The sequence below is a fragment of the Penicillium psychrofluorescens genome (genome assembly GCF_964197705.1).
Source record: "Penicillium psychrofluorescens genome assembly, chromosome: 4".
NCBI classification, from domain to species: Eukaryota; Fungi; Ascomycota; class Eurotiomycetes; order Eurotiales; family Aspergillaceae; genus Penicillium; species Penicillium psychrofluorescens.
This window is the reverse complement of record NC_133442.1, coordinates 2,656,895-2,681,008: the sequence shown is the minus strand read 5'-3', so window position 1 is coordinate 2,681,008 and position 24,114 is coordinate 2,656,895. Positions and strand designations below refer to the sequence as shown.

The following is a 24,114-nucleotide window of genomic DNA, read 5'->3' as shown; positions in this document are numbered from 1 at the left end:
CCGGCTCGTCATCATCAACTTGCGAAGCTGTGTCAATCCAAGGCCGCGCCCATTGTTGTCTGAAACACAGCGTAGGACTCCAGTTGCCGATTGTCACCAAGACAATCGCATCTGATCATCCATGACTCCTCCCCCGCGTGGACGGGGGACCCAGCGGAGTCCGACCGTCCTGGTGAGCTCCAAAAAATCCACATGAGGAGAAGAAGCAAAAAAAAAAGGACAATGCTGATATCCGCTGTTCACCAACTACAGGTCACCGACTCTCGCGATCAGCAGCCGGCCGGCACACCCCGTCGGCGCCGATCGCCCGCAACCCGCTTCATCACCGTCGACAACGTCCTCCAGTATGCCTCCGACGTGCCCTCCGGCCAGCAGCGCCATCCTCTGCCGGGATCCCGGTCTCGTCGAGACCGGCTCGCCTCCGCTGCGGGCGGACTGATTGGAAATCCAGGCGGGAATAGTTCCGCCGCCGTGGCTACCGCGGCCCGAATTGCAGCGCAGCCGCGTCTTCCGCCGCGGACTACTAAAGTTAGCGAGAAGCTGGTGCTTCTCCCTGATACGGGGGACGTGGGTGAGCCGGATGAGGAGGATGAGGAAGAAGATGAAGAGGGGCAAGAGGGGGATGAGCTTGTGGACGAGGAGCTTGTTGCTCGGCTGGCGAAGGATAAGAATCTGGATCCGGAGGCAGTTCGACACCAGCTGCTGGCGCAGAAGCGGCTGGGTGGGGACTTTGGCATTGACAATGACGCTGCGCCGCTGTTGGCTGAGGAAGAGCTGCTGCGCAAGAGACGTATTGCGCCTCAGCGCGCGAAGAGCTACGCGGAGCGACTCCCCAAGGCGCGGCGCGCGGAGAAGCTCGCCCGGGTGACGGCTTACTGCACCGCGCAAGCGTACAAGATGAGCTCGGTTGCGGCCTTCGTCAAGGAGTGGCATGGTGCCAGGACGAAGCTGTATGATGACTGTCTCTACACGGCGTACCATCTGCCGCTGATCCCCGGCCACGAGGGCTATCGGCTGCGCAGCAGCCCCGTGCTGAAATATCCCGGCGGCAAGTCCCTGCTGGACGAAGAGATCGAGCGCAATGAGCTACGCGACTATCACGACGATTACATGGTCGAGGCGGAGGAGCATTCCGTTGGTGGGCGTACCCGGCCGGAATACGAGCACGACCATCCTGATGCGTCGCCGCGGGACTTGGATGAACACGCGAGGGAGAACCAGGGCTTTCTGGATCAGATCTCTGAGGAAAGCGGTCGACCTGAGGAGCATGAGCATGCGGTGGCTTCGGATGAGAGCACTACGTCTCTGAGCATTCCGCCGTCAAGTCCTGATGAGGAACCCACCCCGGAACCCACCCCTCGTCCTCGTCGACACAGCACGGATGATACTCACGCACTGCATCGAGACCGTCCCTCATCACCTCTACCTTCCCCCGCACCCGTACCCTCATCATTATCGCCACCACTCCCATCACCGCCAGCACGAACATTATACAACGTCGCCGAGATGTTCGTCTTCAGCTACGGCGTAGTAGTCTTCTGGAACTTCACCGAGCGACAAGAGAAAGACCTACTCGCGGATCTAGTATTCGCCACATCCTCTGCAACGGGAATCCCCATCCCGCTCGCGACGATGCCCCTCGACGAAGAGGATTTCGAGACTGAGGAGTTCCACTTCGAGTACTCGACCGAGATCTCCCGCCCTCGCGTCTACAACGACATGATCACCCTCCGTAGTGGAGACCACATGATCAAGCTGGCCATCAGCCACGGCATCGCGCAGAGCACGAAGCTGTGCTTCTTCGAGGAGGTCATGGCTCGCCAGATGGATGATGCGAAAGATGTGCCACGCCGCCTGGCCATGTCGGGGAAGCTGGGGATGAAGCGCGAGGAGGTTTTCCGGATCTTGGGGAGATTGTTCAAGAGTCGCGTTGAGGTGAATCTTTGTAAGTTCTGCATTTCTGTTTTGTCTTGTCTTCATTTTGAAAACCGTGCTGATTGGCCAATTCTCAACAGCATCCAACATGCTCGACGTCCCCAATTTCTTCTGGGAAAGTGAACCAACCCTGTACCCGCTCTACATCGCCGTGCGCGAGTATCTCGAGATCAAACCACGCATCCAAGTTCTCAATGAACGCTGCCGCGTCTTCCTCGATCTCGCAGAGATCCTCTCCGACTCGATAGCAGACAGCCGCACTTCCTACCAAACATGGATCATCATCGTCCTCATTCTCATCTCCATCATCGTCACTGTCTCTGAAGTCTTCCTTCGCTTCGGTCTTCTGCACACCCGTGAAGGCGCTGCTCGTGTTTTGGGCCGCGCTATGGGTCGCTCTTCCTTGCCTGTTGCCTCTCCGGCGGGGTGGATGTCTTCCTCTGCTGCTGATCTCCCGCCGGGGTGTGTGTGTCCTTCTTTTCCACCGGGAGCGGCAGGGCCGGAGGGTCTTAGTCGGATGCTTGGTTAACTATCTTTCTTCTTGTTTTCTGGTTTGTGAATATCGGTGTCAGGAGTGGTTATCCGGACATATTTTTTTCTTTCTTTCTTTTTACCCTCTTGATAACTACTTCCCTTAATGAAAATATCACTCTCATTCTCCCAACATTTCCAACATTTCTCCAGGTATTCTGTATTCATCCCAGCTTATTTCCCTCAGCATCCCTCCAATCCTATCCCAAACCTCAGCCCTCACAACAAGCTGCACACCCAATCCCTCCCAGTAACAGTAACCAAATTCCTCGCAACAAGCGGCCCCAACGGCTCCGGGCCAGCGGTATTGATAATAGACGTCGGTCTAGACTTTCTCTTCTTCCCATCCGGAAGAGCACGCAGAGATTGTCCCAATCTGGATCCAAGTACGAGGAGAGGATGATGACAAAAAGAACAAATCAAATTCCTGCTCAGACGGACACAAAGCCGAGCCATGCTAAATAGTATAACAACAGAGAGCCATTAGATATGAGTACAATGGGACAGACCGAAGCACCGTGATATATAGATGATCCCCAATCTCCCCCCCGTTTTCCGCTCTGGTTTTTTTCTTCTTTCTTTCTTTCTTTCTTTCTTTCTCGCGTTTCCTCCTTCTTCAACTCCCAACCCAAGCCATTTCTATAAATATTTTTAGCCGGTCACCTTGAAGATCGACTCGGCGAGTCTCTTCACGTTGCCGGAGGTGATACCAGCGACGGAGATGCGGCCGTCCTTGGTGGCGTACACGGAGTGCTCCTTGGCCAGGACGTCCATCTGCTCGGGCTTGAGGCCGGTGTAGGCGAACATGCCGATCTGGCTGGTGATGTGGGACCAGTCGTGCTTGCTGCCGAGCTGCTCGAGGTTGGTGCGCAGCAGCGAGCGCATCTCGATGATGCGGTCCGCCATGCCCTTGACCTCGCCGAGCCACTGCTGGTTCAGCTCCGGGTCGTTCATGATGGTGGAGGCCACGCGGGCGCCGTGGATGGGCGGGTTGGAGTAGAAGGGCCGGATGAGGATTTTGATCTGCGACTCGACGCGCTTCTTCTCCTCGGCGGACTCGCAGACCAGCGAGAAGGCGCCGACCCGCTCGCCGTACAGACCCATATTCTTGGCGAAACTCTGGCACAGGGCGATGTTGTGGCCCTCCTGGACGAAGTGGCGCGGCGCAAAGGCGTCCTTGTCGGCGTTGCCGCTGGCAAAGCCCTGGTAGGCCATGTCGAAGAAGGCAAAGTGGCCCTTCTCCTTCATCACGTCGCTGATCTGGCGCCACTGGGCCTCGGTGGGGTCGACGCCGGTCGGGTTGTGCGCGCACGCGTGGAGAAGGATGATGCTGTTGTTCGGAGCGGCCTTGATGTCGGCGATCAGGCCCTCAAAGTCCAGGCCGATAGTGTCCTGGTTGTAGTAGCGGTACTTCTCCACTTCGAGACCGGCATCCTTGAAGACGGCGTTGTGGTTGGCCCAGCTGGGGTTCGGCAGGTAGACCTTCTTCGCGTTCGGGTAGAAGCGCTGGAGGAACGCGCCGCCAATGCGCAGCGCACCGGTGCCGGAGATGGTCTGGGTGATGACCAGGCGGTTGTCCTTGATCACGGGGGAGTCGGAGCCGTAGGCGAGCTCGGCAGCGGCGTTGGTGAAGGCGGGCACGCCGGTGATGCCGGCGTACTCCTTGTCGAAGCGCGACGCGACGACCTTGTCCTCGGCGGTGCGAACAGAGGGCAGAACGTATGGCTTGCCCTTGTCATCACCTGATGGAACGCGATCGCATTAGCAAGCCTGGATACGAATGGGTGTAATGTGGAAAGGCTTACGGTAGGCGCCCACGCCCAGGTTGATCTTCTCCTTGAAGGAGTCGGCCTTGAATGCTTCGGTGATTCCGAGAATGGCATCCTAGCACGCGATCAGAGAATTAGCATTGAGCCGGTAGTGGTGGAATTGACCATCGCGAGCTTGACTTACAGGAGGACCCTGGGGCACATTGGCCCAGGCCGAAGCATGTCTGGCACCGATGACGACGGTGCGCAAGTTGGCCTCACGCGAGGCAGCCGAGCGGCTGGCGACTCTCAGAGTGGAGAGCATGGTGGATGGGTAGATACAGAAAAGAAAGAACAAAAAAATGAGCTGGAAACAATATGGAATGGAGGATGGAAACCAAGGGGCAAGGGGAGAACAGGGAAGAGCGAACAATAAATGGTCGGAGATGCTGCGGTGGACCAGCCTGACTCACGTGGATGTAGGAGTACTTTTTCTACAATAGTAAATTGAACTACTAATAAAGTACCAGTACATCGGCCCGGCGAGAGCAGCGCCCGAGCGGGATTGGCTGGTTGCCCCGGGTAAATGGCATACGCCGGTAAATACCAGAAGTATGAGCTGGGAGACGGACTTCAAACTACAAGTTATAGACCAGAATGATTCTGTTTGGATAGCCTATACAGTTCTCTTCAAAGAATACATAGCCAAGACAAAATCCCCCGTCGCCATTATCATAGTCATGATAATACTCATGCCTCGTCCCCTGACGGCCCTCTCCGATCGCGCGACATCGGGCGACGCCTCCCGGTGAGCTGATCCAGGTTGGCTCCACTCTCTCCTCACGCCCAGTTTGGGGTAAATACAGACAGACGTATGACATGGACATGAAGAGATTGAGATGATGTCTTTGTTGATTGTCCTGTTTGCCATCTGTATGGACGCAGACCGGTAGGATTGCCAACATGCCGATAAAAACCGGGATTCAATGCGCAGCAACAAAACAACAACACGGGCACCAGGAAGGGGGCCGGGGGTTGAGTGCCCGACTTTGGGGGAAATTTTTGAGGGAATATTCCCCCACACGCGGAGATTGATCAACTCGGGTCGACTCGGGGCAAAATACATGATCTAACAAGCAACTCGGGAGGACATGACCGAAACAGCAAGGCTTCTAGGGCTGTCATATCATGGATAGGTAGGTCACTCTAGTTTATGTACACAATAGTAAACGGGCTAGCCCAGGCGCACACCGGCCTGGCCCTTCTTTCGCGCCGTCGCTCCCATGGCATTGTTCATGCCGGTATGCTGGCTGCTATCCAGGGCGCCCATGGCCTCGCGCTTCTTCTCTTCCTCGATCTTCTTGAGCCGCTTCTCCGTCTTCATCTTGCCGCTGCCCTTGCCGTGGAACTGGTGGCTAAGGTGCTTAAAGGCCTCCTTCTGGTTCATCGCGCGGCCGAACTCATCCACGTACCGCAGCTGGACGTCGGGCTTGTAATCGCGGTTGAACATCTCGGCCGACTGGCGCGCGTCCTGCTGGTCGCGCTGCTTGTTGACGCCGCGGGCGTACTCCTCGCGCTCGCGGGCGGACATGCGGTCCAGCTTTCCGGACGCACGGTCTCGCTCGCGCTGCTGGCGAGCCCTCTTCTCGCCTTCCGTCTCGCGGTTGGCCTTCTCCTGAAGGAAACGCTGGCGGTCGCGCATGAGCGACACGTGGTCGCCGCTGTCTGTTCCTTTCACCAGACCGCGCTGCTTCAGCATGGACAATGTAGCTCCCAGACCCTGATCCAAGGTGGCTTCCTCCTCGAGTCCGGTACCGGTCATCTCTGGTTGGGCCTGAGACTCCTCGCGCTTGATGCGTTCTTTGAGGGCTGTGAGGTCCTCCTCGTCATCGATGGCAGCCATCACTACATCCCCATCTGCTGTCTCTTCCTCGGGCTCGGGCTTGACAGCGACCTCCTCATTAGTAGGCTCTTCAGTAGAAGTTCGTCGTCTCTCTTCCCGTTCAGGCACCGTAGGTTTCTGTAGATTGGAGACAAACTCCGAGGTTTCGTCGATGACCAGTCCTGGCTCCTCCGCGTTCTCCTCGGGGGTTTCCACCTCCATGGGAGTCTGTGATTCCTCTTCTCGCAATTGCCGGGCGAGGTCTTCTGGGCGCATCTTCTTGCGTTTCTTGAATGCCGTCCGCCGCTGGGCAGCGAGAGATGCTTGGAGGTCGTCATCGTCTACAAACGAAACGTTCTCGTTGAACTGTTTCCGAGGTGCAGCCTCCACGGGCGCCGAGTCAATCTCCATCTCCGATGCTCCTCCGTTGGGGGTGCCCTCCGATTGCGCCGGAGTGGCAATATCCTCGTCGTCGATAATGGTTCTTTGCCTGGTTGACTTGGCCTTCTTCTTCTTGGGCTTTTTGATTTTGACCTCGCTGATATCCATATAATCGGAAGCAGGCACTTCGGGCTCAAAATCAAGGCTGATGATGTTATTCTTCAGGCGATCAGACACCTCCTGCCGCTTGGCTTCTCGTTCCTCCACAGACGAGCCCTGGGCATCGAGGGTGAACCGCTTCCGCTTCTTGCCCTCGATCTCCTCATCGTACTGCGAAAGGATACCGGTATTCTCCGCCGTCGGGTCGTAGACCGGCTTGCGCTTCTTCAGGTCGAGCTTCTCCTGTGTCTTCTCCTTCTCCACCAGATCGGCATTCTGTAGCTCATCGACCTCCTCTTCATCATCCACCGCCACATCCTTCAGCGTCAGAATGTGGTCCTCTTCGCCATCAAAGTCCACCACATTATGTCCGACCTTGATGCCCGCCAGATCCGCAGCCGTGTACTCCGCAGCGCGCTCTCGCTCCTCCAGTTCCTCCGCGAGTTTGCGCGCCCGCTCTTTATCGATCTTCTTTTGTCGTTTCTTCGACTGCGTCAGCCAGGTCTTGGTATCGATCTCGTCCGCGGCGGACTCGCCCAGCGTTGCGCCCTCGAGTTTCTTGTTTCGCTGGGCGATGTCGCGGGCCCGCTTGATGGCGGCGTTCTTTTCTTCGCGTCGCTTCTTGGCGTCGGCATCATCTTGTAGCTTTTTCCAGTTATCGTATCCTTGCGCTTGTCGTGTCTCGACTGTGCTGGCGGGCTCTTCTTCTTCGCCGGATGAACTATCGTCGTCCTCTTTGAACACAGGGCCGGCACCGGGCACGGGGAGGGGCTTCAGCCCGAGAGCCGCGCGGATTTTGTTATTCTGCTCGATGGAGAGAGCGTCCGCCATGGCGAGGGTGTGGTGGGATGGGGGGTGAGTGAGTGAACCACAGAGAGAGAGAAAGAGAGAAGACCAAGTGATACCGAATATCACGTGCCCGCCCAAACAAGTTAGCGCCGCCACACTAAGCCAGGCCCAAAACCAAAATTTTCTTTTTCTTTTCTTCTTCTTCTTCTCTACCGAACATCACATCCACAGATCTGTGTCCAGTGTTCCCGTCCACGAGCTCCTCGGAGCCACCGTGTATCGGTCGCAGCGCTGGACAGTTCGACGACTAATGGAGCCATCAATCCCAATCTGTGTGGCCTTTTTTACACTGTCCGGTCGACAGATCTCAGATTAAATGTTTGCGCCAGGATGTGAACTCGGGTCTTGAGCTCCCCCCGGAAGGTGGGTGAGCTCGGCCTGAGACCCTGTGCGTGGACGGCGTCATATTCCTCTTCTCTTCGCCGACTGGCCGTTGGCTTGTGAGGCTAGGGAAAAACCATGACTAGCCTACATTCCATATATTTCCATATTTCCATAGTGTAGTCGGTAAAACTTGTGTGATGGAAAATTTCTCATCGAGGTCATGATCATTATGGCTATGCACATCTACAGCAGCTTCAAATGCCCCGTCACCTGGTCGACCACGCTCTTCGGTCCCAAAACACCCAACACCGTCCGACTGCCACTCGCAATCTGCGTGCGCCCAGCATCCTGGATAACGCGCGCGCAAAGACCCAGACTCATAGCCTGCGCCTGCAGGACCTGCATTTCCTCCTCCGATTTAACTTGCAGTGCGATCTTGGCCTGTCCGCCTTGCTCCCAGCGGCGCAGAATCGGCGAGTCGGGCGAGTGTGCGAGGAAGTATTTGTAGCAGGCGAGGGTGGCGTGGGAGCACTGGGCGGCGATTTTACCTAAACATAGAGAAAATAGTGAGCAATCATGATTGACAGTTTGATGATGACAATAATAAGCCCGGGAAGAAGACCGAGAAAAGACATACCCTTGGTCATGCCCAGATCCATGCGGACAACCAGCACGAGCTTGACCTCCTCAGCGTTCTCCTTGAATTGGGCCAGTTCCTCGCCATTGCCTTCGTCCTCGTCATCGCTAGCGTCGTCCTCCTCTTCGTATTCCTCGTCGGAAGAGTCTCGGTGAACTCGCACGTTGTAGCTATTCGGCCAGCCTTCTTTTTCTTTGAGAAAGTTCAGCGACGCGCCTTGGCCGATGAAGTACCCCGTCACGCCGGCGATGATGGCCGTGGCGATCACGTAGGCGGTTGTTGTGGGAGGGAGACGGTCTAGTGAGACCGGTGCTGCCATTTTGTACAAGTTTTGCTGGAAGGACCACGTTGGTGATGGAGGGAGGAGAGGAAGAGGTTTATCTGGGGGAGTGTCCACCGCCTTGGGACGGGGTACTGGAAGTATCACCGCGGGATGATCGCGGCACCTAAACTGGAACAGGAATGGCCGTGGAATCGGGTATATGAGTTAAAATTCATGGTGATACGTGTAGAGAGAGAGAGAGAGGCAATTAGGAGAAAATGGATTATATTAGAACTATCAAAGACAGTGGTAGATCCCATTTCGCTGACACAGTAGTACATCCAACCCAACAACCAATCCCACCCGTACACAGAACCCATCCCAATATGTACAACCCAACAAGCACAATTTAGTTCGCGCTCCCAGCCGGGGCAGGCCGTTGCTGCGGGTTGGCACCGACATTGCCCATGCGGCGGCTCCTATTGTTGGGTATTAGAATGGGCAACAAGAAAAAACACGACAGGAAAAAACTCACATGAAGGAACGGCTGAAGAAGGAGATACCAATCATGAACATCCAGCTGGGGATGGCACCGAGACCCCAGATGAGGTAGCCCAGGGGAATGTTCAGGTTGTACTGGGCGAGCACGCCGTCGATGGGGTGCAGGGCACCCTCATAGGGCGCGATCTCATTATACAGCTTCTTTCCGTGGATCTGGTAGATCTCCTCGGGAGTGATGGTGGTCGCGTTGAGGTAGAAGATGTGGAGAGGAGTGGGCGCCTTGACCTCGCCGACCTGGGGAGCCTTGGGAACGTGGTAGTAGAAGACAGAGGGAGCGCCGGCGGACCAGATGGAGCACAGGATTGCGGACGACTCGCAGTCCACGAGACCGAGGTTGGGCGAGGTGGGATCCGCAGCGAACAGCAGAGTGGATTCCTGATGGAATGAGAATGGTTAGTGATCGAGCCGTGAGTTCATGGGCTGCCTGTCAGCGCGACTCACCTGGAACGCCTTGTCGGCCTGTCCGCAGCGACCGAAGCAGCTCTTGTTCCCACCCGTCACGTAAACGAACCAATCCTCCTGCTTCGCAGAGGGAGCGAGGAGGCTCTGCCAGTTGCTCATATCGAACGTCGTGACGTGACTCTCGCTGACCTTCTCAGCCAGCTTCTCGATAGGGCCGTTGCCAGCCTGGGGGGCAGACGGCACGAAGGACTTGGCCTTGTTGAACCATCCCTGCACGCGATCGGCGAGAGGGACCTGTTCCTGGGCCAGGGCCAGGGCCGGAAGGAGGGCGACGATGGACGTGAAGCGCATCTTGCGGGCTGCGGTGGAGTTAGTCTGGGGGTCAGTCGCAGATAGGGGGTGATGGGGAGAGGAGGGTCGCAATAGGAGGGTTCAACAGGGAAATGAAGAACCTACCTGTGATTAGAATGCGAAAAAGCGATACTAGACACAAGAAGAATTGACACAAGGATGGATGGAGTGATGAAGGAGGAGAGCGAATGTTTACGACAGCTGGCCTGAGCGCCGGGCCAACCAGATCGGGTGCTTACCCAATGCCATTCGATTCTGGGATTTTCCTGACGACGGCCGATGATTGTGCGAGTATGAGCTTGGGGTGATTTTATTCCCCGTCACTGAATTGTTGGAGTCGTCTCCGAATGAATTGATACCTTGCTGTGATTTATTTTTCAATCATCTATACCGAGATGGTCCTCGAGATATATACCTGTACGCCAGACCCGTGCCCTGTACGCCAGCACTCCACCAATGCACGCCTACAGTCAAGCATATTTACAAGTGGTCCGTCAGAACGATAATTCATTGGTTCGAAGACTCGAAGGATCTCAAGTCTATCCCGAGTTTCTCTCCTGTTTTGTTCCTTGTGGATTGTGCAGCAACATGTCATCGGCCAAGTCCGATGTCGGGCATCACAGGCCAACCGCACTGCCGGCATTGCTCGTTCTTCCCACTACCCAGACAGGGTCAGAGAACGCATGACCGTCGTAGGCCCGCATCGGGCGCCTCTAGCATCTGGCAATGCCTCTGTAGATCGAGCACAACACCGTTCTGAGTCATCCTGCTGTCTACTGGTCGATCCGACCCCTCCGGCGAAGGGAAAAATTTCACACTTTTTGCCGCCGAGAGGAACGCCGATGATTAGTACACCGCCCGATGACTCTTTCTTCCCCTCCACATCACTTTTCTTTCCCTTTAAAGAATCTCCAATCTGCTCTCCCCGGATTACTTTTGGTGTACCTTCATCTAGACCTGCCCTGTCCCCTTCCTGCATCTTCTCGTGCTGCATTCTGCTCCTCCGTCATCACCCCGCCATCCACCCACAATGTGTCCCGGCTGCGACCCCGAGCCTAATGCGCAAGCAAATGGCGTGAACGGCAATTCCACTTCCAATGGTATGCTGCAGTGCCATATCTGGCCGTCAACACTCCCAACTAACACCCAATCCAGGTGACCACCCCGGCTTCACTGGCATTGAGACTCGCCAGAACCCCCACCCAGCAACAACCCGCAACCCCTACGGCCACAACGTCGGCGTCACCGACTTCCTCAGCAATGTCTCCCGCTTCCAGATTATTGAGAGCACTCTGCGGGAGGGCGAGCAGTTCGCCAACGCCTTTTTTGATACCCAGAAGAAGATTGAGATCGCCAGGGCTCTGGATGACTTTGGTGCCGACTACGTGAGTGATCATAGACCTGGATCTGTGCATAACGAGTGGACTGACATGGGGTGTTTGTTGCTATAGATTGAGCTCACCAGCCCCTGCGCTTCAGAGCAGTCCCGGCTTGACTGCGAGGCCATCTGCAAGCTCGGCCTGAAGGCCAAGGTGCGTTTTGTCTTCCCCGAAAGAAAGACCCAATTTCTAATTGTGAACACAGATTCTCACTCACATCCGGTGCCACATGGATGATGCCCGGGTTGCGGTCGAGACTGGTGTTGATGGAGTGTGAGTCCTGGCAGACATTCCAAAAGTTTTGGGTCCATTGATTCTGACTACTGCGTGCAGCGATGTCGTTATCGGCACCTCATCTTATCTCCGTGAACACTCTCACGGCAAGGATATGACCTACATCAAGAACGCCGCCATTGAAGTCATCGAGTACGTCAAGTCCAAGGGCATTGAGATCCGGTTCTCCAGCGAGGACTCCTTCCGGTCCGATCTCGTTGACCTTCTGTCCATCTACTCTGCCGTCGACCGGGTTGGTGTGAACCGTGTCGGTATTGCCGATACGGTTGGCTGCGCTTCCCCCCGCCAGGTCTACGAACTTGTCCGTGTGCTTCGGGGCGTGGTGGGCTGTGATATCGAGACCCACTTCCACAACGACACCGGCTGCGCCATCGCCAACGCTTACTGTGCTCTGGAGGCTGGTGCTACTCACATCGACACGTCGGTCCTGGGTATCGGTGAGCGTAATGGTATCACCCCTCTGGGCGGTCTGATGGCCCGTATGATCGTCGCCGACCCCGAGTATGTCAAGAGCAAGTACCGCCTCGAGAAGATCAAGGACATTGAGGACCTGGTCGCCGAGGCCGTAGAGGTCAATATCCCCTTCAACAACCCCATCACCGGCTTCTGCGCCTTCACCCACAAGGCCGGTATCCACGCCAAGGCCATCCTCAACAACCCCAGCACCTACGAGATCATCAACCCGGCCGACTTTGGCATGACTCGCTACGTGCACTTCGCATCGCGTCTGACGGGCTGGAATGCGATCAAGTCGCGGGCGCAGCAGCTCAAGCTCGAGATGACCGACAACCAGTACAAGGAGTGCACGGCTAAGATCAAGGCCCTGGCCGACATTCGCCCGATTGCCGTCGATGACGCTGACAGCGTGATCCGCGCGTACTACCGGAACCTCAAGTCGGGCGAGAACAAGCCCCTCATGGAGCTGACGGCGGATGAGCAGGCCCAGTTTGCCGCCAAGGAGAAGGAGCTGGCACTCGAGGCCCAGGTGAACGGGGTGGCTGTTTAAGCCATCCACATTGTGAATGATTTGATGTTTCTTTTGTTTCTCCTTTTTTTTTTTTTTTTCCGATGGGATTATGTTTGGGATTGCCAAAAAAAAAAAGTCTTTGTTTGTCTGGGAAACACAAAAGAGACAACTGGTGTTTAGAGAGAGCATTCTCTACCATTTGTATATAAGCGCAGACCCCTGCGATGGTCGATTTGTTCGCATTACCATATCATCAACTGTTCCATGCTTATTATTATGTTGGGTGTATAGATCGCCCTCCCACTTGCCTCGTTCAAACATGTGGCTGCCGAGGTCGCCAAGCTCTAGGCCGCACCCGTCAACCAGAACTACAGTCACCTCACTAGGCACTCTCTTTTTCCTCCCAACCTACTTCAGCCTTGTCCCCTCCGCCCATCCACCCCCTATCTTTAAGGATAACTATGAGTTCTCCGCTCCCGGTCGCCCTGCAGAACAAACTGCAGGGGTTTGGCAGAGCGTCCACCACACACCTGTCAGCCCTGAACCTCGATCTGTAAGTGGCGACGAGCTCCAGACGCGGGGACCGGTGACGGGCGATCACTGCTAACCAACTTTGTACCATGGCCAGTATCCGCAATATCGTTTTTCTCCTCTTCATTCTTCGGTATACCCGGAAGACCTTCTATTCGCTGCGCGGCTACGGCGTGGTCGGCAGTCTCCGCAACGTCTTCATCTCCTTCCGCCTGTTCTGCTACTCCCTCTTCCTGCGCTCCCCCGGCGTGCGAGGCCAGGTCGATAAGCAGGTGACCACGGCGATCGATAAGCTCCAGGCGAAGCTCGTTAATAGCGGACCGGACGTGAACCGCTACCTCACTCTGCCGAAGGAGGGCTGGACCCCGGAGCAGGTCCGCGCCGAGCTCGACAATCTCGCTGGCTTGGAACATACTCGCTGGGAGGATGGTCGTGTCAGTGGCGCGGTGTATCATGGTGGCAAGGATCTCTTGAAATTGCAGACTGAGGCCTTTGGACAATTCGGTGTTGCGAATCCGATCCATCCGGATGTTTTCCCTGGCGTGAGGAAGATGGAGGCGGAGGTTGTTGCCATGGTATGCAATATTTCCCTTTCGCTTTTTTTTTTTTTTGTCATAGTCTGATCGGCCCATCTCTAGGTTCTGTCATTGTTCCATGCCCCCGCGGATGGCGCTGGTGTGAGTACCAGTGGTGGTACAGAATCCATCATTATGGCTTGTCTGGCGGCGCGGCAAAAGGCGTTCATGGAGCGAGGAGTAACGGAGCCAGAGATGTGAGTTTTTTGATTGTTGTTTTGCATTTACGAGTAATTGACAGACTCTTCAGGATCATCCCGGATACGGCACACGCGGCGTTCATTAAGGCCTGCAATTATTTCAAGATAAAGCTCCACCGAGTGCCTTGCCCAGCACCCGACTATAAGGTCGACGTCAAGGCTTTGCGCCGGCTGATCAACCCCAACACTGTGCTGCTGGTTGGATCGGCGCCCAACTTCCCCCACGGAATCGTCGATGACATCCCCGCTCTTTCCCAGCTTGCGACCAAGTACAAGATCCCTCTCCATGTGGATTGCTGTCTTGGATCGTTCGTCGTTGCCCATCTCAAGAAGGCCGGTTTCCCCTCACCGTACGAGGAAGAGGGTGGCTTTGACTTCCGCCAGCCCGGTGTCACCAGCATCAGTGTTGACACTCACAAGTACGGCTTTGCACCCAAGGGTAACTCTGTATTGCTCTACCGTAACAAGGTATACCGCAGCCACCAGTACTTCATCTACCCCGACTGGTCCGGCGGCGTTTACGCATCTCCATCCATTGCCGGCTCACGCCCCGGCGCCCTGATCGCCGGCTGCTGGGCCAGTCTGATGAGCGTCGGCGAGGCCGGCTACATTAACAGCTGCACAGAGATCGTCAATGCCGCACGCAAGTTCGAATCTGCTATCCGGGAGCACCCGCAGATCGCACCCCATCTCGAAGTCATCGGTGATCCCATCGTCAGCGTCGTGGCATTCGCCAGCAAGAACGGCGCCATTGACATCTACGACATCGCCGACGACCTGTCCGCCAAGGGCTGGCACCTCAACGCGCTCCAATCCCCGCCCGCTATGCACTGCGCCTTCACCATCCCCACCGCCTCGGCAGTCGACCAGCTGATCCTCGACGTGATCGTGGTTGTGGAAAAGGAGCTGGAGAAGGCTGAGCAGCGCAAGAGAGAAGGCAAGGCTTACATTTTGCAGCGCGGCGACACTTCCGCGCTGTATGGCGTTGCCGGCAGTATCCCGGATAAGAGCATCGTCAGTCGTTTGGCTGAAGGCTTTCTTGACACGCTGTACAAGGCTTAATTTCTGTCCCTCATTCTCATTCTGTATATCATCGAAGACTGTTGGTTTGCCTCCTGACTACCTGATCCCGAGAACAACAGTGGGATGATCGCATTTCTTTTGCGGTCCGTTTATACGTTTGGCTTTTCCCTCCCTAGAGGAGTTTCGTTTCGTGTACCTGTCCTTATTCATAGCGTCAATCAGATTGCACATATTTTTAGCTCATTGTCTCGAAATAGATAATACAGTATGTGAAAAAAAAAAGAGCAAAACCACTCGTGACAGACATGGCTGGAGGTAGAATACATGAACACCGAAACGAATAAAAAAGCAAAACGCGCTTCATGCAAAGAGTCGAACAAAACCACCCTCTCGTGCTTCCAATAAGTCCACACACTCTCTCCGGGGTATATAGCCAGTCATTTTTCCATCCACAACATACAAAATGTCTGATTCCTTCGCCTCTTATCTCCCATTTCCACTTCACTCACATCCACCTATCAACTTAACAATCCCAGTTATATCCCACTAGCCTTCCCCATATCTTGGTACTTCGTCTCAACATAATACCCCGGATCGGGCTTGCGCTCAAGATGCACCTCCTGTTTCGTCAGGCGTTCTTGCACTTCTTCAACCGACACCAGCTCCTTGATTCTCATGATCTGGCCCGCGACTGAGGGCGAGACTCTGTGGAAGACGGTGCACGAGCGCTTCTTCAAGCCGAGCGCTTTCAGGACGTCTGTTGAGCGCCGTGGGAGGCCGATTGCAGATCGTTGGAGGGTTATTCGGAAGAAGCTCATTTTGGTATTGGGTTGGGTCGGGTTGGTTTTGCGGTGGCTGCGGTTGTGGTTGTGTATTGGACGCAATTGGGTTGACTGGCAGTGATTGATCGAGGAGGAACGAGCAGCTGAGAGAGGTGGATTGAGGTGGTGTAGATATTGAAGAGTTGATCCAACGTGAATCCAATCCGAATCTCAAAATCAACGAGGGCGGTGGGCAATTCACGTGCCGTTCTGCCGCGGAATCCAGCCAACGCGACACATCCGACCCCAGATCAACAGCTTGAGCTCCGGACTTGTTTTTTGATTATGGGCTGGGATTGCTGTGATTCTTGACTCTTCATATACAAAGGCCTTGGTTGAAGCACTGCGCCGTGCATGACATGATTCGGCACTTGGATGCCCACGCCATTGTTTGACCCCTCGATAACAAACACCTCGACGAAACCAACCATGGCGCAACCCGGCAATACAGATGGCACGGTGACCATGCCGCGGCTGGAAGACATCCTTCGGCACCCAGAGGACCTGGACAAAATCAACACCCTGAAGGCCGAATACGGGCGCAAGAAAGCCGCGGTCGACTCCCGGCTCCGAGAAGGACTCCGCGACCAGCTCGAGGCCGTACAGCGCAGCATTGGACAACTCACCGAGGGCCAGCGGTCCGTATCCAAAACCAGAGATGAGCTGCAGAGCATCGATAAGCTGTGCGCCGAGTCGCAGACTAGCGTCGAGGACTTCTCGCAGATCGACCAGCTAGCGCGGATCCAGCGGCACTTTGAAGCGACGCTCATGATGAAGAGGGGGTTGGAGAATTTCGGCGCCGATATCGAGGATCTGGAGAATTTGCTGAAAGAGGATGATGAGGATCTGGAGAATCAGCCGAATCTGCTGCGGGCTCATATGCAGATCTCGCGGTTGCGGGATTTCCGGGATGAAGCGATGGATCAGATTCGCAAAGCTCAGGATGCCAGTAGCGAGGTCACCCTGACGGAATACTTCCAGGGACTGGATTCGGTGATTGAATTTTTCGATGACCATATCGGCACGGCGTGTATGAATCTCATTCCGCTGGTGCAGTCTGACAATAAGAGCATGGTGGTGCGGCTCGCTGTGGTGGTTATGAATGAGGAGAAGAACGATGACACCGTGCGGGCTTTGCAGGAGGCCCAGAAAGACCACAAGGACTTGGCCAGTCGCTTCAAGTCGATGAATATCGGCCCGAAGACTGTGCGAGGCTACAAGGAGAAGTTCATTCTAGCCATTGAGCTGTACGCGCAAAATCAGTTTGAGCAGACCAAGGACAAGTTCTACGATGATCCCGACAGCCTGGAGAAGAGCTTCCGGTGGTTCTTTAATGATCTTTACACCGTCCAACAAGGCATGCAGAACTTGGTTCCCAAGAAATGGAAGATCTACAAGACCTATACGGACATTTACCATCGCATGATGCACGATTTCCTCGTCAGCATGATTGATGACTCCGAAATTCCCGCCGATAACCTGCTGGCTATCATCCACTGGAGCGACAAGTACTACAAGAAGATGAAGAAACTCGGGTGGATCGCGGCCGATCTCCAGCCGAATCTGCTGGACGACCGTGAGCCGGAGTTGGTGCGCCAGTGGCAGAGCGTTATCATCAATGCCGTGGAGGAATGGATGGAACGCATCTTCGAGACCGACAAGAAGAGCCTGGTGGACCGGGTTCCAGATGCCCTGGATACGAACGCCGAAGGATATTTCCGTACCAAGACACTGCCAGATATGTGGCGCATGCTCCACGAACAGGTTGTGGCGTCCGGGGCCTCCGATCGAGCCGACGTTGTCGAAGGTGTTATCGATGCCATTTTCCGTGCCTTGAAGACCAGACAGAGTGCATGGCAGACGCTCATCGACGAGGAATGCGCCAAGCACAAGGCCTCTGGCGGTGATCACTCTGAGAGCATACAGCTGCTACAGGACTGGTTGATCGGCGTGGCCAACGACCAAATTGCCTGCATTGACGACAACGAAGATTCCGGCCAGACGGGCTACCTGACCCGATTCAAGCAGGACCTCGAGCCGCTCGTGACACCAAAGTACATGGCCACACGGGCGCTATCAGAGCTGGACGCGCTACGCGACGGGTACGTGGATCTCAGCACACACTGCCTGGCGCAGTTTGTGGCCATCGTGTTCTCTGTGGACCTGGTGACCGTGATCCCGGATTTCTTCACACCGAAGTGGTATGGCGAGTACGCAATGAAGCGCATCACCTCCACGTTCGAGGATTACATGGCCGACTACACGCCCGTGCTGCACCCATCCCTGATCGACATCTTGGTGGAGGAGCTATCCGACGAACTGCTAGTCCGATATCTATCAGCCGTGCGCAATCGCGGCGTGAAATTCCGCCGCCAAGCCGATCCCTACACGGACAAATTCAAGGACGACGTGCTCACCGTGTTTGCCTTTTTCCAGAAATACCCCGACTCCTTCGCTGCGACTATCAAGCAGAATTGGCGTCTTGTCGACTGGTTGGTGCGCCTGCTTGAGGCTGAGAAGGGCCCGCCCATCGTCACGGTCTACGAGTCGTTCAAGGTTGAGTACTGGGATCTGCAGCTTTCGTGGGTGGAGGCTGTGCTGCGCACTCGCGATGACTTTGAGCGCAGCATGGCAAGCTCTGTTAAGGCCAAGGCTGCGGAGTTGTCGGTCGAGCGGGGGGTGGAGACCATTATGAGCCGCATGAGGTGATGATGCATGCCATTTGATATGAATGGGAATCTCTGCTTCGAATGCAATGGGAGGAACGAGGCACGGATTGTCGTCGGCATATTCAGTTGAACCAGTTTCACGCTTACCCGGCCCAAATACTCTGCACCAGCTTGTGGTTATTCCTCGGGTCCTCTACCAGGAACAAGGCGGATAGACCCAAAGGTGCATAGCCCACGATCAACTGCTCCCTCTCCAACGGGATTGGGAAGTGTCGGACTCGGAATCAAGGCCAATGACCATCAACAAGAGTTGCCGACTAGGCAAGAAATAATAGATCGGCTCACATCGATCTCGAGCAGGCTTGGGATAGCGATGCTTTACGTGTCGTGCCACGAATTAAATTAATCTACAAATCCTCTTCTATGATACATTTGGTTTCTGTAGTTCACACATAGCCCAGGACACAAAGTCTCAGTGCAGCCATACACCTCCTTCTACGCTATCATCGGTCTCACTCCCTGTCTTTCTCACTCCCTGTCTTCTTTGCTGATGAAGCCAGTGGCGCTGACATAGACCCACGCGAGAAATCCAGACTCCGCTCCGCGACAACGGTGTACTTGGCACCCAGACGCGCGTTCAAGGATTTCGTATTCTTTGATTCGTCTGCCATGTTCTCCGCTGGGACGAGGGGTTTCGCACCCATTTCGCAGATGCAGACCAATTTCAGCGGAATATGGTGTGCCCAGATGAAGGGGTATTTTGGTGATGAGGTTCTAGTTGCAGTTGCAGTAGTAGGAGTAGAAGTAGTGCTTCCAGCAACAGGCTCTGCGGCGCTCTCCGATACCCGTTCGACCTTTCTTCTCTCCCTAGACTCATCAAATTGAGGAGACAGAGACGAAGACGCAGGTGTACTTGTAGGCGAAGAAGTACCAGGATGATGTACACGTGCAATAGTCCGCTCCGCATCGGCATAATAATCGGAATACCGAGAAATCAAGTCGCGGGCGTCGATAGCAAGCCTCTTATTATTCTTATTCCAAGATCTGTCACGATCTCCTCCACCTCCATATTGCCTGGGGGTTTGTCGTTTTGCGTCTGGTCCACGCCCGACATCTTTCCTGTGGCCGCCGCGCACGTAGATCGTGTTCACGAGCGTGGCGTGCAGAAGGAGAGGACGCGGTTTTGGCTTGCGTCTGAGAGCTGTGGTGTAGGGGTCTAGGGATGGAATGGGGTGATTTTTGTGTGCTCCTAGTGGTTTTTGCTGCGTGGCTGGATCTTTTGCTAGGTCGAGGGGAAGTTCTGCCAGGAGGGATTCGTTGTCGGGGACATTGGAAGAGGATTGGGGCTGCTCTCCTTGTACTTGTTGTTGTTGATGCTGGTTCTGGTTCTGGTTCTGCTGCGGCTTGGCCTGCTCAGCGACCAAAAACCCAGCCTCAATGAACTTATCACGCAACATCACACAGAGCGGATATAGCCGTCTTGTCGGGTCCACGGGCGAAGCGTGGAGGACAGTAGCGGCCTTTGCGCGCGGAAGCGCATGCAGCGACTCCAACGAGACGTTGAGCGGAGACAGAGGAGAAGACGCCCCTGGTTGAGAATTCAAAGAATCATTGTATGTATCTGTTGTAGTCGAGGCGGATAACTGTTCTTCATGGCTTTTCTTCTTCTGACCCCGGGCAACACGCTCCGCTTCGCGCATCAAGCCAGCCAAATCAAGCTTATGAAAAAAGGCCACAGCCTCATCAAATCGCTCCTTACTTGGCAGACTCATCACACCGAGAGTCAGATGCAGCGTGCCGATCGGGCGCAATGCTCCGTCAGGGATGGGCGATATTGAGCCATTGCCGTCTGTGGCACCACCTTGAGCCCCGGGAAGAGCCGAGACCTGGACTGGTGGATGAGCCGCTTTAAATGTGGCTAGGGAGGTCTCTAGCTGGGGCAGCGATGTTGCGTTTACCAGGGGTATGCATAGGAAATGGGTTAGAGGCGGCCGCTTCGGGGCGCCTCTGCTGTTGTTGCCTTTGTTATTCCGAGAGCCCGGTTTGGATCCCGTCATGATTGCTCGGGCTTGTCTGGAAGGAGAAGATAGGAACTGAAGTGGCGCAGCAGTGCGTGGCGCTGAATGCCAGGGGAGCTTCATGGATTTATTGATGTTGTGGTGAATATCGAAGTCGATCTGATTATGGTGGCAATGACGCACGAGCCCACGGCAGACGATACGGTTGAGCCAGACATTCTATACTTCACTATGGATGAATTGCTATGTACACTAAAATATAAAGCCCGTCAAGCTCTGTTCGTTCTCTAAATTCCAGGCTCGTCCAATTAACTGGTCGACTCTGTTGGTATCAGCATATCCGCCATACGTAGCCAGGGATCGAGCCTTTGTCTCGAGTTCAGTCCTAGAGAAGAAAGGTCAATTCATCAACCCAGATCTCTTGGGGGAAGACAGTGGTGGTTACCTTGTAAGAGAGAATTCCGGATCTCCCTTAGCAAACTCAACAGATTCCGTGAACGTCTGGCCCGACTTCGTGGTGACGATAACCATGCCCCGCCATTTCAACGGGAACGCAGCATCAATATCCGCATCCAATTCCATCGTGACGCGTTTCTGGAACTCGCGCAAAGAAGCATCGCGCAAGTCTGCCTCTGTAAAGTCCGTGATCAATGCATGGCCCTTCTTCGCCGCAATGGCCAGCACGAAACCCATGGAGAATTTGCTCTGGTGCACCGTCTCCCCGGGACCACCCATACCCAGAACGTTGATCGCAGCCTGATATGTGCGAGAAATGACGGACTCAATATCATCAAAGGTGACATTGTTTTTCTCCATCAGATTCAATAGTGCGTCAACACTAGGATGTGTATGGCGGCATGAGGCGTGCCACTTGAAACTGGAGCGCGAGACCGCAAAATCCTCCCCCAGGTTCTGGTCAATTGCCTCTGGGCTTGTCTTCCCCGGGACGAGTGCGGCGCCCATGGCTCGCGGGCCCTCGAGGATATCTCGGGGTCCTAGAAGGCCGTCGCGTGCAGTGTATGCTGCGAAGATACCATCGGAGCATGCTTTGCCGGTGTGCACTTGTTTGGAGTGGGCTGCATCCATCAAAAACTGCCAAAGACCTGCAGCTTGAGTCCCTGCTGAGCCAATCGCGGACAGCATCTTTTCACTGTCTAGTTGCAGCAGCCGGGCTACTGCGGCTGCAACGCCAACTGTGCCCGCGGTGCCTGTCATGTGGAAGTTCTAGCTTCTTGTCAGGTAATCTGTTTCCCGTTATCATACAGGGGTACCATTTACCTCGTAATGACTCTTCCCCAAGAACTCTCCAACACGGCATCCAACTTCATAGCCCACGACACAGGCCGTGATGAAATCTTGGCCATTGGCACCGATATCCTGCGCCACTGCAAGAGTAGCAGGGAAAATAACCGTTGCCTATATTCAAGTCAGATACGTGCAGTAAAATCAACTGAGAGTGGACGTACCGGATGCATGATACTTCGGTTGTGCAGATCATCCTGCTCAACGACATGCGAAGCGGCCGCGTTGATCAAACTGGCAAAGGCAGGGCTGGTGCTGAATCCAAGAGAGCCATCAACCAGCTCGCTCTTCCCGGAGGAAGGGCCCATTTGTTTTGCATATCGCACAATTGCAGCGACGGCAGGATGGTGGCGTCCTGCGATGGTACAGCCCAGCCAATCCAGAAACAGTTCCTTGGTGCGCTGGACCACGGGCGCCGGGATGTCGCCGTATTGTAGGCTGGCAGCGTACCGCGCAAGATGTTCAGTCCGTGTCTCGCCCATTATTATTTATCGGAATTTGAAGAGGCCGTTGGGATTGTTTGTCGGAGTATTCTCTTAACTTAAAGCCCCCCCCCCGCAATATATTACTCCGGCTCTTTCGGCAGTGGTGAGTCGGCTATATGCTCGGCAGACTATGGTCTATACAATGCCACGCCAGTCTTCTGTTCCATGCGCCTATGCTTTGTGAACCTCTCTCTCGCCGTCGCGTTTGCAGCTCTTTTAATAGTATTTCTATCATGATATGCAATGACACCTACAACCCCAGCACCGCCCGCTGCTACAACAATTCTTGGGGTGAAATACCCCTCTGAGTTGTTTTCTTTTTGATTCAAATGCTTGGTATCTCGAAACTGGTCTACACGCCTAGCTTCTGCCCTCCACTGGCATTTCGAGTCGTCACAGACGTTTGCCCTTACCTGGCAACCCTCTCCTCAACGCCCCCGACATCGGCCATACTTCAGCTGGCAGGATACCACGAGAAACTCCTCACATCGGCCTAGTATTTAAAGCTGAACTAGATGTAATCGAGTTCCACACACTTCAGAGAACCAATAATCATGCCTCTTAACTCCCTACGACTCGTGGGGCTGGCGCGCGCTGAGACCTCTTTGAGTCGTGGCGCCGATATCGGGCCCCAAACTACATGACACCCAGCCCAGCTTGTAAGGTATATAGTTCAGCGGAATCACAAGAATCTCAGCTCATCAGAAATCAATATTTCCTACTGAATATCTCGTCAGCAGATTATTCAGATCAAGTTCTACACGTACATATCTACGTTTATCTCTCTTCGAACGATTCCGACTATGGCGGGCAAAACAGAGTCAGCAACTTACACCCATGGCCACCACCCCTCAGTCCTGCGCTCGCATAGCTGGCGCACCGCAAAGAACTCAGTCGGTTTCCTGCTACCACACCTCAAACCAGACATGAAGATCCTGGACATCGGCTGCGGGCCCGGCACGATCACCGTCGATTTGGCATCCTATGTGCCCCAGGGCCACATCACCGGCCTTGAGCGGGTCGGCTCAATCCTGACACAGGCCCGCAAGAATGCACAAGAAAAGGGTGTCACCAACATCGACTTTCTTGAAGGCGACGCGAACGGGCTGTCCTATGAGGATAATACCTTCGACGTAGTATTTTGCCATCAGGTTCTGCAGCACGTCGGTGATCCGGTCGGCATGCTGAAGGAAATGAGTCGAGTTGCAAAGCCTGGCGGCATCGTTGCTGCACGGGAGGCTGATTATGGTGCTTTTGTATGGTATCCTGAGCTCCCAGGGCTGACGGAATGGCAGAATTTGTATGATGCCGCTGCGCGACGGAACGGTGGTGAGCCGAATGCTGGCCGGATGCTGCACGTTTGGGCGCGGAAGGCTGGTTTCCGCGATGTGAATTGCAGCTGCACCATGTGGTGCTACGCCTCGAAGGAGGATGTTGCTTGGTGGAGTGAGTCGTGGTTTGAGCGATCTGTGGCGTCGTCGTTTGCGACGACGGCGACGGAGCATAAGCTTGCTAAGAAGGAGGATTTGGATCGCATTGCGAACACCTGGAAGGAGTGGGGACAGGATGAGGATGCGTGGATCTCGATTCCGAGTGCGGAGATTCTATGCTATAAGGAGTGAAGCTTGGGTTAGAGTGACGAGTAATGGCACAGTCGGTTTGTTGGGCAGATTGTTGATGGGATGGATGCAAGTGTCTATTCCGCCTGTGCTGGAGTCATTATCAGATAAATTGCAATGGAAACCGTAGTTCTACTTAATATGCAGCCTATTACACATCCTATATGTAGATGTCACTTCAACGAAGTAAGAGATGCCTCAAAAGCGTC

General features: G+C 54.8%; 10 protein-coding genes across 10 annotated transcripts; 5 read left to right on the top strand and 5 right to left on the bottom strand.

Moving 5' to 3' along the window:
* Positions 1-121: 121 nt before the first annotated feature.
* PFLUO_LOCUS6643 (Sad1-interacting factor 3) lies at positions 122-2,464 on the top strand (the record flags this gene model as incomplete). Its single annotated transcript, XM_073784204.1, has 3 exons — positions 122-172; positions 253-1,945; positions 2,016-2,464. 3 exons carry the CDS (start codon positions 122-124, stop codon positions 2,462-2,464), a joined length of 2,193 nt encoding a protein of 730 aa, XP_073640683.1.
* A 653-nt stretch (positions 2,465-3,117) lies between these two features.
* PFLUO_LOCUS6642 (aspartate transaminase aat1) lies at positions 3,118-4,539 on the bottom strand (the record flags this gene model as incomplete). Its single annotated transcript, XM_073784203.1, has 3 exons — positions 3,118-4,208; positions 4,272-4,350; positions 4,420-4,539. 3 exons carry the CDS (start codon positions 4,537-4,539, stop codon positions 3,118-3,120), a joined length of 1,290 nt encoding a protein of 429 aa, XP_073640682.1.
* A 909-nt stretch (positions 4,540-5,448) lies between these two features.
* On the bottom strand, positions 5,449-7,467 carry PFLUO_LOCUS6641 (uncharacterized protein; the record flags this gene model as incomplete). The annotated part of the gene is made up of 1 exon (XM_073784202.1): positions 5,449-7,467. The coding sequence occupies one exon, from the start codon at positions 7,465-7,467 to the stop codon at positions 5,449-5,451; it is 2,019 nt and encodes a 672-aa protein (XP_073640681.1).
* A 585-nt stretch (positions 7,468-8,052) lies between these two features.
* PFLUO_LOCUS6640 (uncharacterized protein) lies at positions 8,053-8,765 on the bottom strand (the record flags this gene model as incomplete). The annotated part of the gene is made up of 2 exons (XM_073784201.1): positions 8,053-8,357; positions 8,447-8,765. The coding sequence occupies 2 exons, from the start codon at positions 8,763-8,765 to the stop codon at positions 8,053-8,055; spliced, it is 624 nt and encodes a 207-aa protein (XP_073640680.1).
* Positions 8,766-9,117: 352 nt separating this feature from the next.
* On the bottom strand, positions 9,118-10,022 carry PFLUO_LOCUS6639 (uncharacterized protein; the record flags this gene model as incomplete). The annotated part of the gene is made up of 3 exons (XM_073784200.1): positions 9,118-9,187; positions 9,244-9,644; positions 9,711-10,022. The coding sequence occupies 3 exons, from the start codon at positions 10,020-10,022 to the stop codon at positions 9,118-9,120; spliced, it is 783 nt and encodes a 260-aa protein (XP_073640679.1).
* A 1,030-nt stretch (positions 10,023-11,052) lies between these two features.
* PFLUO_LOCUS6638 (homocitrate synthase lys21) lies at positions 11,053-12,701 on the top strand (the record flags this gene model as incomplete). Its single annotated transcript, XM_073784198.1, has 5 exons — positions 11,053-11,122; positions 11,178-11,407; positions 11,474-11,554; positions 11,607-11,674; positions 11,735-12,701. The coding sequence occupies 5 exons, from the start codon at positions 11,053-11,055 to the stop codon at positions 12,699-12,701; spliced, it is 1,416 nt and encodes a 471-aa protein (XP_073640678.1).
* Positions 12,702-13,282: 581 nt separating this feature from the next.
* PFLUO_LOCUS6637 (Dihydrosphingosine phosphate lyase) lies at positions 13,283-15,030 on the top strand (the record flags this gene model as incomplete). The annotated part of the gene is made up of 3 exons (XM_073784197.1): positions 13,283-13,768; positions 13,832-13,965; positions 14,019-15,030. The coding sequence occupies 3 exons, from the start codon at positions 13,283-13,285 to the stop codon at positions 15,028-15,030; spliced, it is 1,632 nt and encodes a 543-aa protein (XP_073640677.1).
* Positions 15,031-16,241: 1,211 nt separating this feature from the next.
* Positions 16,242-18,521, top strand: PFLUO_LOCUS6636 (SNARE-binding exocyst subunit S6; the record flags this gene model as incomplete). The annotated part of the gene is made up of 1 exon (XM_073784196.1): positions 16,242-18,521. The coding sequence occupies one exon, from the start codon at positions 16,242-16,244 to the stop codon at positions 18,519-18,521; it is 2,280 nt and encodes a 759-aa protein (XP_073640676.1).
* Positions 18,522-18,993: 472 nt separating this feature from the next.
* Positions 18,994-22,283, bottom strand: PFLUO_LOCUS6635 (uncharacterized protein; the record flags this gene model as incomplete). Its single annotated transcript, XM_073784195.1, has 5 exons — positions 18,994-20,554; positions 20,849-20,884; positions 20,945-21,723; positions 21,778-21,915; positions 21,966-22,283. The coding sequence occupies 5 exons, from the start codon at positions 22,281-22,283 to the stop codon at positions 18,994-18,996; spliced, it is 2,832 nt and encodes a 943-aa protein (XP_073640675.1).
* Positions 22,284-23,089: 806 nt separating this feature from the next.
* On the top strand, positions 23,090-23,908 carry PFLUO_LOCUS6634 (uncharacterized protein; the record flags this gene model as incomplete). The annotated part of the gene is made up of 1 exon (XM_073784194.1): positions 23,090-23,908. The coding sequence occupies one exon, from the start codon at positions 23,090-23,092 to the stop codon at positions 23,906-23,908; it is 819 nt and encodes a 272-aa protein (XP_073640674.1).
* Positions 23,909-24,114: the final 206 nt, after the last annotated feature.